We start from the raw sequence: 21,709 nt of genomic DNA, 5'->3' as shown, positions 1-21,709 counted from the left end.
TAGCGCCCACGTCGTTGCATTCAGTTGTTTTTCTCTACAATATATTCCCCGAAAGTCTCAGTTACAGTAATTTTTGTTCACGCTTCGTTTGTAAGTGCGCAGCTATTGGTTAATATTGTTCAAGCACCTTACAGCGACAAACATAAACCGAAACCGGAAATTCCTACAGTCTTAAAGATAAGTGAGAACTATGTTTGAAACTTGTATATGTGAATAACGAAAACTGAGAAAAATACTTCACTAAAATATTATTTTTATGCGCAGAAAACGTTCCAGTAAGTAAATTTCACTACAGTAAATAGAGTTGAACATGCTATAAAATACGACAATTATAACTTAATCTTACAAAAACGTCTTTCAACTGTTAAAGCATATATGAAGAAATTTTAATTCATCTTAAAATTTTACCATCGTAAGCATTATGTTCTTCAAATCTTTATTATGTCACGACATTATTTACACCTTTAGCAGCTCCATCTTTGGAATGTGTAATACCTTGAGAGGGTCAGTCTAAATCTGCATTGAAATTATTTAAAACCTATTTTACAGTTGAGAAGTGTCCCTGTTTAGTGTTAACATTCATACTTTACTAAGGGGTCATTACGTTACTAACCAAAATGGTTTTACAAAGTAATATTTGTAATCCATTAAAGAAAATAATTCATAGGCTAATATGTCATAAGTCTTGGAAATAGTGGTTGCGAATTATTCCTCCTTACAAATTGCGTAATTGGACGAGGACTTACTTGATCAATAATCAGTCTTTAATTATGATTCAATGGTAGAAGATTAGCGTTTGAATTCTTAAAAATTCAGATGCAGATTCACTTAAACACACCAAACAATGATTTGGGATTTGATAATTTTTAAGGTCAATTGCACATCTTACGCTTTTCTCATTATAAAGTGAGACAAGTGTTGCCATTTCGACACATATGAGACGTTTAGTGAGTGTTTGTCAGGTCATTAATCCTAGAATTAGGAATTAGATTTCTAGGATATCTGTGTCTATGGCCATGTTAGGCCATCACGTTCCTCGGCGATCAACACTATCCGGGGAATCGGGAAAGAAGAAAGGAATTGCGACAGAAGTAAGCGCTTTGAGACCACTGTGTTTGTAGTCATCCTCGCATTTGCCTTGTATCAACGAAGAAAACCTCACTTAGGATAGTTGGTCTGAAAAAGCATTTGCACTTTTTCGACCGAATGTCCCCACCGGGACTGCTCCGGCTAAAGGCGAGAGCGTTATTGACTACGCTACGAGGGCCATACCGAAGCAGACGAAGGTGCTTGCTAGAATGGATTTACCTAGTGGAACTTTCTGCCTTGAAACATTGTGCTACGATCCCCGAGTAATTCGACAGTTCGGTACGTTGTGGCTTATGAATTTGAACTAGGTTAAAACGCGGCGGATCTACATCTGTTCTACGAAAGCTGAAGGAAAGTACATCATGTCACAGTAACCAGATGGTTCAAGAAAGCATCCTTACGTTAAAAGATTCTTGCCGATGAGGCAAGTTCAGGTAAATAGAAAACCATGGATTCTTAGTCGTGCGCCACGCCATAGAAGCAAGTCCGACGACTAGAACTCAGAGGTTATCGGGTGACTTCGGTATCTTACAACCCAATCTCGTGCATCATATTTAATACCTTCGCGAAAGTACCCGGAGCTGCCGAATTGTGATTCACGAATGGATCAGAGTTTAAGCAAAAGCAGGGGATGTGACTACAAGAAATTTCGGTAAAATCCACGTAATCTCTATTTAGTGAAGAGAGTAATAACGTTTGATGAAAATAACTTATTTCACCAAAATGTAAAGTGCATAAGGAGTGATTAAACAAAAATTAGGTGCCGAAATTTGTCGCCAAACACGGGCGTTTCGAACAGACCAGGAAATGATCTGCATTTGCTGGAATTATGGGGAGATAATTAGCAATAAGATGGTTCGAGACGGTACAAACAGTACTCTGTGAACATGATATACACATGTCTGCCGAGACAATTTGGTCAGTAACCGAGCCTTTCATTTCAGGAGCCTGACAACACAAAATCTAATACCTTTCGAGTGACCCTAATATCCAAAAACTTGGGAGAGAACTGAACTCATGCCACATCCAGCATCGTGTTCACCCTTGAATTATTACTTGCTCGGACACATGGCTCACTTCTGCTTGCGTTACTTCCAACCAAGAGGTGATGGAAGCTGAAGTTTTGAAGTTCTTCACCTCAAAGGACAAGAACTCACATCGGCACAACATCGAATAAGCCGAAGGGAGCTTGAAATAATGTAACACAAGAGACAACCTCTATTTCTGTGTTATACATGTAACTTGATCCGTAAAACAAATGAAAAACTATCTACTTGCCTTCAAAATATCTTTACTCCTGAGCCGAATAATTTCCATTCGATGTGAGATACAACTTCTATTAAAAACATTTCTGGGAACTATTTCGAGAGTTGAAATCGTATACTGTCCTAGTACAGTTTCGAATTCTTTATTTTCATGTTTATATCTTTTTATTTTTATATATATATATATATATATATATATATATATATATATATATATATATATTAGATAGATAGATAGATAGATAGATAGATAGATAGATAGATAGATAGATAGATAGATAGATAGATAGATAGATAGATAGATAGATAGATAGATAGATAGATAGATAGATAGATAGATAGATAGATAGATAGATAGATAGATAGATAGATAGATAGATAGATAGATAGATAGATAGATAGATAGATAGATAGATAGATAGATAGATAGATAGATAGATAGATAGATAGATAGATAGATAGATAGATAGATAGATAGATAGATAGATAGATAGATAGATAGATAGATAGATAGATAGATAGATAGATAGATAGATAGATAGATAGATAGATAGATAGATAGATAGATAGATAGATAGATAGATAGATAGATAGATAGATAGATAGATAGATAGATAGATAGATAGATAGATAGATAGATAGATAGATAGATAGATTATGCTTCTTCCAGCAAATAAAAACTACTAAAATATTTAACCGATGGTTGTTATCAGTTTCATCGTACAAACGCATTCTTAAAACTGGCGTGGGATATACTTTTCTATTACACGTATGCATTCTGTTTCACTTTTTCTAATCCTTCGTTCCATAACCATGATATATTAAAATATACTTTCATACTGATAAGGATAGATGAAAACAAATCACATCATTAAAATCTTAGAGAACTTATGCTATATCTGATACTTATTGCCAATATCTTTTCAATATAAATTTGCCACATTCTGCTAAATCTTTCAGAGGATTACCACCAAATGAGTCAAATATACATTTTCATTATTATTCCAATGACATATCTCATGAGTTCCCTCATTCTGAGAACGAGCTAAATTTTAAAAGGCGCACTTGTTAATAAATAGTTAGCCTGCTAGAAACTCAAAAAACACGTCACAAAAATAATAAATTATATTTTGATAAACACTCAATATCGAGGTTGAAAATCCTATCTTTACTTCTGCTGGCAGTTCTTGTTTGTGATTCAGTTATTTGTTTTCTTTCTTTTATTTATATATACATATTTCAAAAATTGAATTTTCGATCATAAGACTTATTCCGTTTCTGTACCTCCAAATCTGCTTTTTTCCTGAATTACGAGTAGTGTCACTGTTAGGAATATGTAAGTCACTGTTACAAGACAAACAACAATATATATGATTTGCCATTTAACAGTATACTTAACATACGGTACATAAATAAGTAATATACTCCAATAGCATAAAAATTTTAAATTATTATTATTTGCAACGAACGACGTACGTTTTAGCGCGAAGAAAATTACACCCTTCTAAATATTGTCAATAACTACGCATGAGAATTTACCCTGAGGCATCTCATGATGTTTCGATCTAATCTATCGGTTAAAATATGTCTCATCTTCTCTAAAGTTACATAGTTAAATAAAAAAATAAATCTAAGGAGTTATTCATAATTTTGAGTTATATTTCATTAAGTGTTACCTGCAGTAATCTTGGTAGTACCATAATGAAAAGTTTAACACTTTTCATAAGTACCATTTCACTTTTTATAAGTACCAAGATTCATCTTATTAAGTGAGATGGTTATCGTACAGCGCCAATTTTCAAGTTTACAAATAATGTTTTTTCACACACACTCATATAATTTTATTTAAATCGATGGCGTTTATTGACTGGTATGCCTCACTTTTGGACAATTTTTCCCTATCAAACGCTAATAATATTGTAAAGTATTGTTTTCGCTATAGTAACACTATTATTCACCAAGGAATCAGAGCTCAAATGGTGCTAATATAGCAGAAATGGTAAACATAAATAAAGCCTTACCTATTCTGCACGAAATTTCATCTGATTTATATACAGTAATTTTCACATCAGTGTCTTTTGGAACACATTTGTTCTTCTGAACTTGTGAATCAATTTGTGCTGCATCAATCTTCTTTAGATCATAAAGATGGTCTAATGCCGTTAATCAGAGTTTTTATATTCTACTTTTATTATACATTTTTTCTTTAAAGTCCCCAAACATGTTACACTTTAGCGTTCATTATTCGTATCACAGCCATTTTCCTAGATGTTTATCCAATCTCACTCCTCAAGCTGGTGCTTGTTTTGAAACCTTCCGATCTAAGTCTAGATCATCTATATCACGTGATTCAAAATTTTTATGTTCTCTATATACTATATTCTGCTCACGATACACAATGTCTAAAGCATTAATACGTTTTCTTCTCCTCTCGGTAAACATTCATTCAGGTAGATGCCCCGCATATATGTAGCCGCGTATAAATAGCACAAATGGTAAATTAACCGATCCTATCTAATAACTTTTTCCAAATCCCAGACTGGCAAAGTAAGGAAGTAGATCCTAAGAATTACTAGTAATTTCAAAATTCACAAATGGTTCGGTGAAAGTGGAAAGAAACCTTCAACCTGATAAGTCCTCACGGCACACCATTCACCAGATAGGAGACAAATTCAGCGAAACAGGTTAGTTAAAAACGTCCCGAAATCTCAACGACTACGAACTGTCACCACTAATGAAAATGAGACGCGACTAACCTTGGATTTATTCATAGTTAACAACGTCCTTAGACGACCACTACATGGAAGTCTACTGGTTCTCTCGTGAAAATGCACTTGAAACCAAGAATTCTAAAACATCTAATATATATATATATATATATATATATATATATATATAAATCCAGCTTGTCGTCTGTAGTTTGAGGAGGTGATGCTGAAAAAGATTTATGTAAACTCATTTATTTTTTATTTTTCCCCACGTTAATAGACATGACTACATTTACTAAGATAGTCAACTCATTGTCATTTTTGGTCCGATCTGTCATGCTTCGGGGTTCTTGAATTTCCTTGACACCACACTGAGTTGCAACAACCTTACAGTTAGTGTACTTTGACGACGTGTCTTTCCTGCAAGATGGAGCATTATGTCATTACGCACGTCCTGTGTGCCATCTCCTTGATGCAATATTCCCGTAGAATGAACTGGGTGAATGGTCTCTATGCTTCTCACACATCATACCCAACGATTTTTTCTGGGATTTTGAAAAGGATTTATTAAAAAAAAAAAAATTACATATGTATTATTGTGTCTCGTAGTGTGACCGACATTCCAACAATGTGCCAATGTTGACGACTGTCACTCTCAGCCAGGGGTGTAGCCACGGGGGGGGGGGGGAGCATCGGGGCCAGCCCCCAATATGATTTCCTGGCCCCCCAAAATGACCAGCTTTTAAAACATCATTGTAAGATTACTTCGCTTCAGTCACTTAAAAATAACAAAGTTTACATATAATTAATAATTTACGGTAAAATAGTACGGAAAAATACTATTTTCCATACCAATCATTTTTATATATCTTCCCCTTCTCTTCAATGTGCACCTTCAAAGTGAAGCTATAAAAACCATCCCAGGCCCGAACCTCATCTACGTTGAAAATTTAATTGAAATCAGTCGGGTGGCTCAAGAGTTGTTACAAATGTAGTCATTTCATTATATATATAAGGTGAACGGTAACTATGTGGACAAATTTGGGCGGGTGATAGTACATCTAACAAGAAGCAAAAAAAATTTTAGTGAACATGGGGGAAATTCCGTCCCGTTTAGGAGTGACAGAGTGTCGAAAGCGTGAGAACATGAACTTCAGAGGCCAACAACTTAAAAACAATACATCATGGAGAGTGCGGTTAAAAACGTCACTTAGAAAGTCACACCTACTCTGTTGAAAAGTGCACGTTTGGAAACGCAGCTATGCATGCGCACGGGATTTCCCAAAGGAACGGAGGGATTCCCGAACATGCTGTAAAGAAAAGAAGTGTCACACATTGTTAATCCCGTGTGCACACGTAGCTGCGTTTTCAAATATGCATTTTTCAATAGAGTAGGAATGACTTTCTAAGTGACGTTTTTAACCGCAGTCTCCACGATGTATTGTTTTTAAGCTGTTGGCCTCTGAAGTTCATGTTACCACGCTTTTCAACATTCTGTCATTCCTAAACGGGACGGAATTTCCCACATGTTCACTAGGACTTTTTTTTGCTTTTTTAAAAGATGTACTATCACCCGTCCAAGTTCGTCCACGTAGTTAACGTTTACCCTGTATATATAGATATATAGATAGATAAATAAATAATTACATTATTTCGGAAAGTTGCGAACTATAGCCTATATAAATTGAATCATACAGAAGTTATTCGAAGACGCGCTAGACACAAGCATGACTGGTGAAGAACCCTGTGTGTATTACAATACCATAAAACTCCGTTTTGCGGCTATCGCAGTATTGCATTTACGTCACACACTTTTCTGGAGTTAGTTGTTAGTGATCGTAACCAACGCTTTAAAATTCCTTCGCGATACGTTTCCACTTGTATTGCTATTTCTGAGAATATTATTTAAAACTTCTGATTCGAATCATTATCCACTCTTTTCTTCGAAGTAGTTTCGCATGTGAAACAGATGAAACTTTTTTTCGCGAAATATCTTCCGCGACGGAACAATGCACGATTTGCAGACCTAAAGATATTAAAAACCTAATTCGTCGGATATAAATGTCGTACCACTTTTTTATTATTATTTTTGGATTTGAATATTTCTGAAGAAATAGAGTTTATTCGCATTCTCGCACTGATTTAGGAAAAAAAGAATTTTTAAAGTGGTAAACTGAAGTCTGAAGTCCAAAGAAGATGCTCGAAAGCTTGTTTACAAACGAGATGTCCCTGCTCCTTCACGTGTGCAGCCACTTCGAATCTGTGGTCGACGAGGAACAGAACTCGGCATCGTTAACACTGGCGAACTTCAAATGCACGACGCATCCTGGATCTTGGAAGAAGAGGTCGATGTTATTTCTTCAAATCCTATTTTAACTGCATCTTCCGCAGTACTTTCTCCTTGCTAATCACCAGTGACCTAAAATGATGGGTGCGATCTCCTTGGGGAAACGACAGTAGTTTTGAAGAATTAGGATTGGTTAATTAAACAACCTTATGGGGATAAAAGATTGTTACGAGTCTACCATTTTCTAATACTTTGATTTGTTGGCGAAAAACGCTACAAATATATTCACAACAATATAAGCATTTTGCAATAAAAAGTTCTACCATTAAAAATAGTTTTTTTATTGTAATAACCCCTAAAATAATCAAAATAATGAAAAAACAAAGATCAAAAAGAGTTACGTAACAAAGGGGAGGGATTCGGCCTTGCGTTACGAAGGGTGACAAGCAGGAGGGAGGGGGATAAAAACTGTCAAAAAAAGCGTTACATAGTATGTGGACGGTCCCTAGAACAGGAAATGAGACATAGATGTTAATAAAAATAATTATGTTTTTTCTTTAAGTCACGAATAATAATTATTTTTGTCACGAAATCTTAAAGAAAATAAGTGAAATTTCAAACAAAATCAGCCTTATGTAGATAGGTTCTGTGTACAAGGGGTTAACCTAAAATAGTTATGGACAAAGGTATAACGTTTGGTCCGGGACAGTAATAATTGGTTAAACATAATAAGAACTAACTGGAATATAATTTATGGACAAAAAGCAAATAATAATAATAATAATAATAATAATAATAATAATAATAATAATAATAATAATAATAATAATAATAATAATAATAATAATAATAATAAGCTAGAAACCAGTGTTTTTTTAGTTTCCCGGATGGAAACCAAAATTTGCCGGTTTTTTCAGGCCTCAAAAACACTAGCTGGAACATAATTTCTTTTGGCTTTGTAGCTGGCCCCTCCTCAAAAACGACGGGCCCCTCCTACATAAACCTGCTGGTTATACCCCTGCTACTACCAATATTTATTTTGTGTTTTGTGTATCATGGTGACCTTTAACGAAACCATGACCTTTTAGGTATTTGTGTTTACTGCTGTTTGGAATGCCTTACACTGTACACTTGAGAATTATTTGCTTGTATCTTCGGTTCGGTTCTAATTGCAGCACATGATCTTGGCTGTTAACCACTCCGTTAGATAATTTGGGATATATGTAAGTGAGGAACTAGGAAATCCTTTGAAACAGAAGTAGTGCCAACGGAAGCCAATGTACTAACCATACAATTTAAATTACTCACTACCAAGAGTCATGTGTGAAACTGTATCGCCATGAAGTCAAACTGATGTTAATCACAGTAAATTCTCTCAATTATACTGTAGACACGCGATTGCTTTTATGGAAGGTCATAGTCTATTTAGCCATACATGATGCTAACTCTTTATTTCATTTGAATAATACTCTAAGAACAATTCTATATACTTTGATTCTCTCACATAATCTTTCTGTTTCGTTGTAGTAATTTTTGTCATACTTACTATTTCTACATACAATTTAATTTTATATCAAAAAGGAACGTACTAAACAAAGTACTAGAATAACAAACCAATAAATTAATAAGGTAACTTCTTTCATAAAGTGTATTACCTCAGCTTCTTCAAAATCAACACAAAGACAGAACATCTTGAAGCCTTGGGGCGGTTAAACATTTATAAAGAAACTACTGGGGCAATCCAAATTAAATCGACCAATTTCTAGGTCAAAGGTTGCTCACAAAATTTATTTATTTTTGATTTTCTTTTACCTAAGATTGTACCACATTCAGGGAGTTGTAAATGGGCATTCATTTGTTTTTTAGCCGCGCAGGTTTGTTTGTAACGGCCATTCTGTATAGGCGCGTGTGCATATTTTGCACTTTTCAGAGAATTCCGTTAAACGCTGTGACTTTTTATGTTTCAAAGATAATGAGTTCAAACCAAAACCATATGAAAGATAATGGAATGGACAACATCCTTGATATGTCATGATATTAAATCCCAGTAAAGAAAAAAACTTAACTCAGAAACCACTCAAGTCTCAGTGATGCAATTTAACCCACTTGTTACTGCACAACTATCATCTATTTTGTGTAAATTTGGGATTTTTCACTTCCGTCCTTCCTGAGATATTTGATAGTGAAAATACACGATTTTCGAAAATTCGCAATGTTTAAAAATTTCCAAAAAATCAAGTATATGATTCTCAGATATGAAACTTGTTTGGGACATTGTCTACTATCTAGTCTCTATGTAGACAAAAAATTGAAGGTAAATCTCATTTATTTCGTTTCAAAATATACATTCCAAAACTGACATTTTTAGGCTTCCAACATCAATGTTCAGAGCTTTTTTCCCCGACGTTCTAAAGTACGTCTCAATGTCCACAGAATACAGAATGTTGTCCATTCCATTGTCTTTCATATGGTTTTGGTTTAAACTCACAATCTTTAAAACCTAAAAAGTTACAGTGTTTAACGGAATTCTCTGAAAAGTTCAAAATACGCTCAGGCGCCTACACAAAATGGCCGCTACGGCAAAACCTGCACGGCTAAAAAATAAATGAATATCCGTTTTCAACTCCCAGAATATGGTACAAACTTAGGTAAAAAAATAATCAAAAACTAAATTTTGTCCGCAAATTAAAGTTTGATTAATTTCATTTTGATTGACCCTGCTACAAAGAGATATAAATACTGTTTCCAGAGAAGGCATCTGAACCAGTAGGCAAGCAACAAACAATGTCTCCATTCTGCTCTGACCAAATGACTTTATCATTGTTAATTACAAATAAACTATTAAATAAATTATTTATTTGGTACTTCAACCGTATTTATCGTATTTTAACTTATATTTCAAACGCACTGACTGCGTTCATCATCAGAGTACTACTAATTCGTGGAATTGTTGTACAATTATTATAGTATCAGTACTTCAAGGTAGTCAGTACACTTGAAATGTACATGAGAGTTTATTTAATGAAAGATATTTATATGAAATTTATGTGGAATATATATTACTGCACTAGTTTCCCAGCTCTCTCCTAATGTTTTTAAGTTATAAAAACAACATGCTAAAAGAATATTTACGATCTGTATTTCTTCCTGGAAGATACTTGAGGCCTTTCAGATCCAATATCCATTCCAATGGACATGCAATTTATCGTGTTTGCTACCTTAGATGGATACTAGATCATTAATTTTTATAACTTGCAATATGACGACTGCCTTTTCGATTTTTTGAAATACGGAAATATTTTTCTTTCAGCGATTGAAAATAATTAGGTTTGGAAGGATTAAAATAGTACGATAAAATCCACTGTACTGTCATTATTGAGTTCAACATATTAGAAACAAACACGAATTATACATTATTCGAAGAGGGTTAAATGTTAGCACGATAAATATTGATTGATAGAATTAGAAATCGAATATTCGGATTCAAACCTTCGATAAATCCATTAGTATTAAATTTTTTATTTGGATTTTTATGCACTACATCAAAATGTGATGCTCTTCTTCACAGTTTCCCATCATAAAATCTTCATGTATCCCCAAAACCAGCAAAATAGTTGGTGAGTCAGGTATTTACATTTAAAAAAAAAGCCTTTCTAAGCCTGAAATATATGCATAAGGAAACTGTAATTGCGACGAATATTACAATATACGCTGAAACTACAAAAACAACAATATTACCTATTATATGGATCTACTTAATGTCACATAAACACTTATAATACCAAATAAATTGCGCTCACGACAGTCATTCTTAGTGAAGGAAAAACAGAAATAAAATTCAAAAACGAAAAAGCACAAAATATTTTTTCACAAACGAAGAAAACTAGTATTTCATATTTGTTCGATAACTTACTACTACTTTAGTATTAAGTACAACTTAATTACATACCACGTCAAAATTTAGTGTTGTGTCCAAATAAGGATTCCTTGGTGTAAAGAGAAACAACACAGGTCCATCGCTTATACTACTAGAGAGAGATGTACTTTTCACACCAGAAGGAGACGCCCAATAGGCTGGCTGATGGATATGACTAAAAATCCATTTGTTCAAAGAATCCGCTGTAAATGACACTTCGCTCACAGGATCCTGTAAAGGTAAACATAATTCTCTAGTTAAACAGCACGTACAACTTTTGTGATCTTCATGTCACTTACGGCTTAGATCTGTTCGGCCACTTTTAAAAGAAAAACAAAATGTTATTTTTGCTTCCGAACTGACGGAAAACAAACAAAATTAATGACACATCAATTACCTTTAACTTCAGTTTCTGTTGTCATCGATCAAGCAGTTTCTCAAAAATATAAGTTTTCGTTTATTCGAATTTGATCTACACCAAATTCAGCTTTTACTTCCTTCCCCTTGTTTCCAAGCTTCACAGATCGTATACAAGTGTTTAGCAGAATTTTTCCTATACTGAACCCTTATTCTGGTGATTTGACAATTTCGAATTTAGGTCATGAGCAAATTTTTATTTTGTTCTGAAAGAGATCTCAAGTTAGTTTGCCACCAGTCTCATAAAAGATGTCATCAATTACCTTTCTTCCAAACTTGGTCTTAATTGAACAAGTAACTGTGTAGCGAAAAAAGCACCGGCTTTGTCTTTCGGTCTTGATAATTATCAACTAAATATGTCAGTTTATGTGGGTTATCATTGATATTCTTGCCTAGTTTGATCGAAAACAGTGGTATAGCTACTCTTCAGAAAAAGCCCTGAATAAAAGTAACTTTTGTGTTTTGGTCGCTCACAAACAAAACTGGCGTGCCATGTACGCAGATAATTAATCACGCTCATGAGAAGTTTTTGTTCAAATTAGTAAAGCCATTCTTGACGAATAAAACAGATAACGTTAACTTCTGCTCTCGGTATTCGAAATAGTGACAAACGCCCTCGTGCCCTATCAAATTTCGACTTATTAGTATTATCATTGCTTACTTTTAAGTCATTTTCGAGATATCTGCCAATTTTAACCTTTAGTACAAAACAAATTTGTCCTTGGTTTGTGATAATATTTGGCACGGTAAAAAGCTATACGTTCACGTTGCGTTGCTCTTGGCATTTGGCTTTCATAAAATATGATTTAAGTTGACCAGTCTTCAGCTTCGATATATCAGAACCCCAAAGACTGCTAAGTACTATTTTCAAAAAGTAGTTAGTAGTATCTTGTAAAAAAAAACCTTTCAAATAGCCTTAACTAATAAATACCGTCCGGACACTACAATCAATTAAATATCTAAGTGGTAACTACTTTCAAATAGCCTTAACTAATAAATACCGTCCGGAGACTACTATCAATTAAATATCCAAGTGGTATGCAGAAAACAATCATAAAATATAACAAAAAAGAAGATAAAAGTCAAAAACTGGCACATTGCATGATGCCAGATTCAAGACTGTACAGGGTACACCGTCAACAGAACAGTATCAGTGACAAACGAAGGAAAATTAAGAGTTATGCGTTCTTGGTGTAGTGGACAGCGTTATGGAAATGTGTTTCATTATTCATTTTGGTATTGCTTTGAATCCTGTTTACAAAAAGTACGTTGTTATTTTTATAAACAATCTGCATTGTATTGACACGGAGCATCCATGTATGAATGTAAGAAAGTTATATCACAGCTATGTAATATAGTACATTGGAACATACATATTAAACAAAATCTCAACTCGTCGTCTTTTGTCTCTAATGTATACTCTTAAGCAAAATGCAATGTGAAAACATGTTCACCCTATAAACTAATACTTTATTATTTCGCGTATAAGGAGTCACTGTAGAAGAAAATAAATGACGACTCAATCATATCAATACTAGCACATATGTCCTTTCTGAGCACGGGAAGAATGACGTGTAATAAACATAATACTACAAATTTGAATATTGTAGAGATTGTACCAATTTTTTGCCATAAAGAATCTAAATTTTCGAAAACATTGAATTACTCAATGAACATAATGTATAACGAAGAGTATAAGCCCAACTCAAACTAATCCATATATTGGGTAGTCTCTGATTGAAGAAAAAGAAATTCCAAAATTTAGAAGTTTCCTACTTTTCCTCTATTAGGAACAGTTCTCGAAAATGCTGGAAAAGATAAGAGTTCATTCACTGAATTTCACACTTTCTCTGTTCATTCACTGAATGTTTCGCTCTAATAGTGGAAAGGGGATCATCGTCATTGGATACTTTCTCCAATCTAGATATTATAGAAACGATCCCCTTTCCACTATTAGAGCGAAATATTTAAGAACACCTATTTCAGTATTATTAACTAAGAGTTTATTTGCCGAAATTTGCACCTGAAACAATCACTGTATCCTTCATTCAGAATTTCCATAATAAAAATAAATAAAATAAATTTAAAACAAAAAGATAAACGGAAATTTGAATATAGAAATGACCCCCTTAAGAGCGAAGCTTTTCGAGACGCTGAAATATATTTAATTATTTTTAACTGAGAGCCCGTTTTAACAGCCTTAAATAAAGCAAATTTTTACATTTGGTAGTTTTTGGATAAAGAAAGACAAACTTCCCAACTTAGGAGTGGAGTTTTATTACTTATTAAATTTTTAATGAGGAGTCTATATGCCGAGTTTCAATCTTCTGAATTCAGGTATTCGTGAAATATTCAATTCTTGGCAGAATACTTTTTACCACTTGAAGCTCCCTTAGAACACACATTATAATAAATCCCTCTTATCATATCTCTTGATTTTGTGAGTAGAGGATATTCTGTAGAAATTTCACGTTTCTACTTATATCACGAGGATAGTGGCAGGAAAGACAGCGAGTGCGGATTTTATAATTGATGGACAATATTAAAACAGAAAAACCGTACGTGAAGACGGAGAGGTTAGCGGAGGACCGTGGAGCATGAAAGCTTCTCAGTTGCGGCAAGTGACTGTCAAAAATGGCAGAATATTTCTGATATTCATGATGACTAATAGTATGGCTTGGCCGATGATGAGTCAGGTCACTTTTACTCTTTTATATAATAGTATAGATTATGAGCTTTAATTACATTATGGGCGAAGCTATTTCTTATAATTTATGCAAATTTGAAAGAACATCACACTTATACATTTTCAAATATAAGAAAATGTCTGTAAACAGAAGTTATTTAAATAATCAAAAGTTTGAGACATCAATTTTACGCCACATATCAAGTATAACATCTTCATTTAGAATAATTGATTTAATTAAAGCATTATCCAGATAAGTCGTTACACAAGAATCCAAACGACACGCTACGAGCAAATGAGTGACTTAATATTGCATAATGCGAAATCCATGCAAGCTACAGGAAATCGAGTATCATTCGGATAATATAACGGAATGTCCAACACGCAAGCACGATAAAATATAGCGTGATTCACCGAGTTGTAGTACGTTGTAGTCGAGGCGCCTGAGAGAAAATTGCCATCGACAGCGGGACGCTCATCGAAGCAAGAAAATTAAAACGTTTATTTTATTAAGTTTTCCAACTAATCTTAGTGAAAAGGACGCTAGTTGGCAACAGTGAATTCAGTCTTATCGTCGAACCCCGACTTGGAGATTACGAAATTAACTTTATTTCTATATGTGTGTGTACGTAGAACAATAACTTTTTGTTCAAAAGGTTGCTGAGAGACTTTTTCTACTTCAGTTCCCATGGGAACGAAAATCAGCAAGTCACCCGAAGTCTCTAAGTGACATCTAAACTAATTTGTGATTGGACAATTTTTGATCATCAACCAATAGTGGACAATGTTATATTCAGTGAGTGGTTGCTATTCACGTGACCCACGGTGACCAGAAGAAGCACAAATTAGTCTGGCGACGAACATCGAAACTCCCATCACGGGAGAGAATCGGGCGAAGTAATGAGGCGATACAGGCAGTGGTTATGTGGACAATCAGCAAAAAAAATGGGAGTTAATCATTTCAATTGGATGGCAGGTTGTGCCTAACGTTCGTGATCAAAGGAAAAAAAAGTTACCTCCATTGGTCAGAGAACAGAAGACGCTCGGTAGTGATCCTTAAGTGCAGAGAACTTTTTACGCGGAGGACACCATAAACCGATCGGAGGACTGCTGAGTTGCACACCTTAATGGAGTACGTCGTCTCGTGGAAGACTGTTTGGTTTGAAAATGAAATGAAATCTTTAAGTTTTACGTCCCACGAATATGCCGGTTAAACTAAAAGAGACGGTGATGATGAGAGATGAGTGAAATGGTGGAATGAAGAAAGTGGGAGGAAACGACAGAACCCCGAGAAAACCCACGAGCACGGTATTTGTCCACCACAAAGTTCACACGGCGCGAGCTGGGATCGAACCAGGGACCCCAAGCACCGGAGGTGAACGCTCTACCACTGAGCCACCGCCCCGCCCCCCCTATTTGGTTTGAATTGTAAGTAAAACACCAAATGTGTTCTGTGGCGGCGGCAGGAATATTGTAAGTGAAAATAATTTTTCGCAAAAGTTACGTTTCTTTAACGACGTTAAAACCTGATGTTCAGTAAATAGCCAGCACGCCTAATACGTATTTGAAAATAATAATAATAATAATTTTCGTTACACACTTTTCTTTATGAATAAGCCACTTGCATTAAAATAAATTAAAAGTATACATATTTCTTTGGTCGACCTTGGAGTATTAAAAAAAGGGGGGGAAACGAATTAGCTAGGTTAATAGGATCTGTTTAATGTTTTTCACGGGTGCATAATCTGTTTGCATTGTAAAGATAGTGTTGATATATTTTTGTGTAATCTTTTTATGTGGCTATGGCATCATATAATCTGAAATAACTGTAGAGACGTGTAATGTAGATATTTTGAGAGTGGGAATATGATCATTTAAATATATAAGTAACTATCGTAATTATTTAACACTAAATTTAACAATCCTTTCACATCGCGAGGACGTAGGTCGTGGTAAGTGCTTCCATAGCTTACCAAAAGCAGTTGAGCTATCCCTCGCCTCAAGTCTAAAAGGTAAAGAGAGGACTTATAGTATTAATCATCACACGCAGATAGCTCGAACACGACCGACCACGTTGCGTACCAACTTTCACTCAAATCCTTTCAAGTTTGAGTGACAGTTGGCAAAGCATGTTATGTATCTCGGTGGAGGAAGATGATTGGGAGACTTACAATGTATGTTGGTTATTGAGTACAAGGACAAATAGAAGCCACCTTCCACACCAGCGATAACAAAATGTTCCTTGAGTAATGTTTCTACGGAAGAAACAAGATTTTAAATATATTAATAATAATCGGATCTGGTTTGACAGATTTTGTCTCTCTTGTGATGAACCTCCAAGCTGCTTACGCCATCAGTGCGTTCGTTAACTGATATAAGAAATCAAACGCTCCTGTATTCGCAAAAGAGCAGAGTAGAGTTAGGATTATCCGAGCATATGTGGGCCTGATTATCCACGGATAATATACTTTCCGTAAGCTTAAGGACAGTAACATACGTACAGTAGTAAAGGCATGAGGTAAATGTAATTAAATAGGCCTATATTCATTACTGTATAGCACGTTCAATCATTCTAGTGAAAAGAAAAACTATAGAACATAGAAAATTAAAAAAAGTAAAAACCCACAATAAAGTAATTTTCGAAATTTCATCATAAAACAGTCCTGAAGTTTCGAAGTTCATCGTCGAAAACAATGCATATGGTTGCGGAGCTCCTCCATTAATATACGCGTGGTCCAATTTATACCAACTGCCGCGTCGTCTCCTCTTCTACTTGTACACTACAACATGAGCCGTCTGCTCCAACTTTCTATCAAAGCACTGCTTCCGTTAACTCGGAAGTGAGTAAGTCGGGGCTCAGATAATCGGGACAATACTGTATTGCAAATTACTGTGGTATTTTATAGTTGAAATTGTATTCATACTGATAATGTAGTGGACATTCACTTTTCTACAGAATGACTTCCATTGAGCGAAATAGATAAAGAATTAGATGAACATCTAAATATATACAAATGAAATTGATGTCTTCTACAGTATTACAAAAAACTTAACGGCTTGAAATGGATTTCTAAACATCGTTAGTGTGTGCACTGAACTGGTATTTTTATCATGTTTCTTTGATTAAAATGCGTATCCTAAGACGGAAGGAGGGATTCAAAGAGTATGCAAAAAATAGAGTATGTGACAAGATTCATGTTAGAAAAATGCTTGAAATGGAACTCCTTATTAAAATCGAATCAAATGAAATCTTCTGTTTAACATCCCACGATTAACTTTACGCTAAGGGAGACAGATGATTAAGGCAATAGAATGATGATGTAATAATGAGTGGATTGAGAATGTAGCAGAAAACGGTTGTACCCGAGAAAACCCACGGACACGACGATGTCCATCATAAACTTACTTGGCCGGAAATCAAACCACGGACCCCATGCACCAGATAATAACTATACCACTGAGCCACCAAGTACCCGAACTCCTTACTAAAAATAAGTAAATATGTCTATTATTTCCGAAACTCCACTTCTAACGGAAGGGGAGAAGGGTATAATTTCTCCAATATTTTTCTCAATATATAAAAATGATACCTACGCTGTTTCCCCTCACTATCACGGAATAACGGTTTAACTGTGTGAGATGAATTTTGGAAAAATAGAACTTGGTCTAGCCCTTTCGGGTACCTGGGTTTTGGGGGTATTTTTAGACTTTCAGTCAAGCAGCTACTGCATCGTCACTATTTATCCTAGGATCATGGCTCATACCTCATTCTCTTCAGAATGGAGCTGGCTTTCAAATGGTACCACTTGCATGCCCATGCCATGTACCAGGAGAGGGAAAAGTGATGTCAAAGGGAAAATTTCGAGGGAAATTTTTTTACATTTTGGGCCCCTCTGGAATGGCCCTGTGTGAACATAGAGATCTCAAAAAATCTGATACATAGTACTTGGTAGACTGAATGTGTGTGCCAAATTTCAAGTTTCTATCTTGAATACTAAGGGCGGGAGAAATTTTATCAAGAATCCCCACAATGCCCCAAATTACCGCAAAAGACCATGATCTCGGCTAAAAAATTTCCTGAGATGTCTCTATTTACCCTAGGACTATAATCCACCAATCATTCTCTTCAGAATAGAACTGCCTTTCAGGCGGTATCATTCACATGTCTCCATCATGTATCTAAGGCGGGAAAATCCCATAAAAAGGGATTTTTTGGCCAAAATATCCCTTTTTAAACTTTTTGCCCCTCTGGACCCTTCCTGTTTTAACGCAGAAATCTGAAGAAAAAATCTGTTAAATACTACTCGGTGGACTGAATTTTGTGCACAATTTCAATCTTCTAGGTGCAAAAATAAAAAAATACCGAAAATGTCCAATATTCCTCTATACAGAAGTATATTTTGATAAAAATTCCCTGAGACATTCCTAATTACCCTAGGGTCATGTTTCGCCCATCATTCTCTTCAGAATAGAACTGCCTTTCAAACGGTACGACTCACGTGTCTCCATCATGTATCTAAGGCGGGAAGATTTCGAAGAAAGGGATTTTTTGGTAAAAATATCCCTTTTCTAAACTTTTATCCCCCCTGGACCCCCTTGTTTTAACGCAGAGATCTGAAAAAAATCCGATAAATACTACTAGGTGGGCTGAATGTTTATGCACAATTTCAATGTTCTAGGTGCAAAAGTAAGCCCGCAAAAAAAATATATACCGACAATGTTCCATATTCCCGTATACAGAAGGATATTTTGTAAAAATTCCCTTAGACATCCCTAATTACCCTAGGATCATGGTTTGCACATCATTCTCTTCAAAATAGAACTGCCTTTCAGACGGTACCATTCACATGTCTCCATCATGTATCTAAGGCGGGAAAATGTCGAAGAAATGGATTTTTTGGGTACAAATATCCCTTTTTTCAACTTTTTGCCCCTCTGGATCCTCCCCTGTTTTAACGCAGAAATCTAAAAAAAAAAAAAAAAATGGTAAATACTACTCGGTGGACTGAATGTTGTGCAAAATTTCAATCTTCTACGTGCAAAAATAAGCCCGCCAAAAAATAATGAACATAGGCTTAATAAAAGAAAATATATATTTTAAAATATTTTAACATATTTTAATATTTTAAATATTTTAAAACACACTATGTCTCGACGCAGGAAGATGTGAAACCATACGTAAGGTCTTTTACAATGCCTCTGGACTTGAAAAACAAAACAAAAAAAGAAAAAAACGGACGAAAAAGCTCAAATAGGAGAGTTATAACACAATGTACCATGAAACACCCGTATGGTACAAATTGTACCATGAGTTCCCCAAAGGGCTAGCTGGGTTGTTATAATTTCCCTTCATTTCAAAAACGCATTCTAAGGTAGAGAGAAGGAGTTCAAACACAGCTTTAAAAAATTTTCATAAACCTTTCTTCTAGTACAAAGAACGGGTTTTTCTCCTAGTCCTGCTAGCTCGTATAATTAATGAGAAAGAAGGCTTATCGCTCGCTTCAACAATGCACAGCATCATTATAATATTAAATATAACACTAAAACTTATGTTTATTTTATTTATTTACTTTACTTTATTTTATTGAATCTTCCAGTGCTTACGACATTTCAAACCAAACATGTAATATAGCAAGAATCATTTAAGGTTTTATTCAAATTTTGGGGATATTACGTTATGAAAGTCGCGGTTATAAAGCCTCATCACTGAAATTGTCCTTGTATAACAATGGATTCGAGTTACGAAAATGGAGCTGTAACCAAAATGACCGAGCCGAACCTGTTCTAAGTTGTACTGTTTACACTAAAAGATTTTATAATATATTTTTAAATAACGTCTGATATTTTAAATTGTTCTAAATCATTTAATGTTCGTAACACACCAAAACCTGGCAAAAGTGAAATTGTTAAAACGTTAAAAATCGTAAAAAGGTAAGTTTGAAATTCATCTGCAGCCATTGTAATCTCGGTCCCCACACTTCGGGTTTTACTTTACAGATGTAACAAGTTTCACATGTTTTTATTTCTTTACTACAGTTACCTTGCTTTCATAACTTCTTTCTTTTATTCGTTATAGTGACACGTGCAACTATATGATCACCGACATAAGGCATAAGCTTTTATATTATCAGGTGCAGACTCAGATTTCAATCACTATATCACTAAATAATGTCATTAATAACTCTTATCGTAGTGTAGTAATTTAGTGGCGAAGAAAGATGAAGCCCCTAGCATACTATAACGGCGGCAGCGGAAAAACGCTCCTAAACTGAAATCCGATAATAAGATGGCACCATTTCACCAAGTTTATACTGTAAGGATCCCCACATCACAACCCAAGCACATGTAAAACGACGCGTGCCATTATTTATTACAAACGCAGACAATACACAAAAGAGGAAGACACGAAGGAAACCGAAAGGAGACGAATCACACGAAAAGATCCGAAGGAGGACGAGCCACCCGAAGAGAATAAATAAAAGAGAGACCACGGAGGAACCTGACATCAGTCTGACCACTAATAGACTATAACCATTACCTGCTCCGACGTCGCACTGGACTAGGGGTAAACCTTTCCTAAACCCTATGTCGCACTGGACTAGGGATCCTAAGTACAACTAAAACCTCGCGAGGCTGCTGTCAGCTGAGGGAGTTATCCACAAATCTCACCTATAACCTTGCAAGTGTTCTGGATGCTGCCCCGAGTGGAAGGAGCACCTTGCAAAATACCAATCTCCTTCATCTGGTCAATTAGGATAAAAACACACTATTAATTACTCTTTGTAATTAAAGACATTGTATTTAGGAATTTTATAATAAAATTGGTGAAGGGGAAAAGACACGCCCGGATTATTATTTGACTACCTATAAAACATTTCAAGGTGATAGGCATGGGAGTTTTGTGCTGGACGCTCTTTTTATTAACTTTTTACCTGGCACAAAACTAACGAGGTCAGTAACAAAATTCATATAAGTTTAATTATCTCTTCTTCCTTTTTTTAAAAAAAAATCTTTCTTGTGCGCGATTTTATGCCGGAAACAAGGTCTGGTAAGAAGACATAGAGATCAGGTGAAAATAAAAATACGAAAATGACAGTGGGTGCATCTCATATATCTTTTAACATGCCTCATCTTACGAAATATTCAGGATACGTGCATGAGGACCCAAACTGATTTTTCATATTCGATCACATGACAACCATGCAATCATGGTCACCAGCTAAAAAGAATGAAATTTTACCAATATACTTGCGGGTCACGGCATTTGATCTAGTCTTACAACTTAAGAACCAAAACCAATTCGGTACATTATCCTATGAAAATTTAAAATCTAAATTAGTT

The 21,709-nt window shown here is 35.1% G+C and overlaps 1 protein-coding gene across 2 annotated transcripts in view; it reads right to left on the bottom strand.

The window, feature by feature from the left end:
• The window catches only part of LOC145664458 (thioredoxin domain-containing protein 11), a 506,348-nt gene that overhangs the window by 315,827 nt on the left and 168,812 nt on the right, over positions 1 to 21,709 (bottom strand). For both annotated transcript variants that reach the window (XM_081731156.1, XM_081731155.1), the window contains exon 5: positions 11,299 to 11,496. In XM_081731156.1, the coding sequence (XP_081587282.1) occupies positions 11,299 to 11,496 (198 nt within the window). The remainder of the gene's footprint in view (positions 1 to 11,298; positions 11,497 to 21,709) is intronic.

The sequence above is a fragment of the Thermobia domestica genome, chromosome 11, assembly GCF_964235325.1.
Source record: "Thermobia domestica chromosome 11, izTheDome1.hap1.1, whole genome shotgun sequence".
NCBI lineage: Eukaryota > Metazoa > Arthropoda > Insecta > Zygentoma > Lepismatidae > Thermobia > Thermobia domestica.
This window is presented reverse-complemented; position numbering and strand designations above follow the sequence as displayed.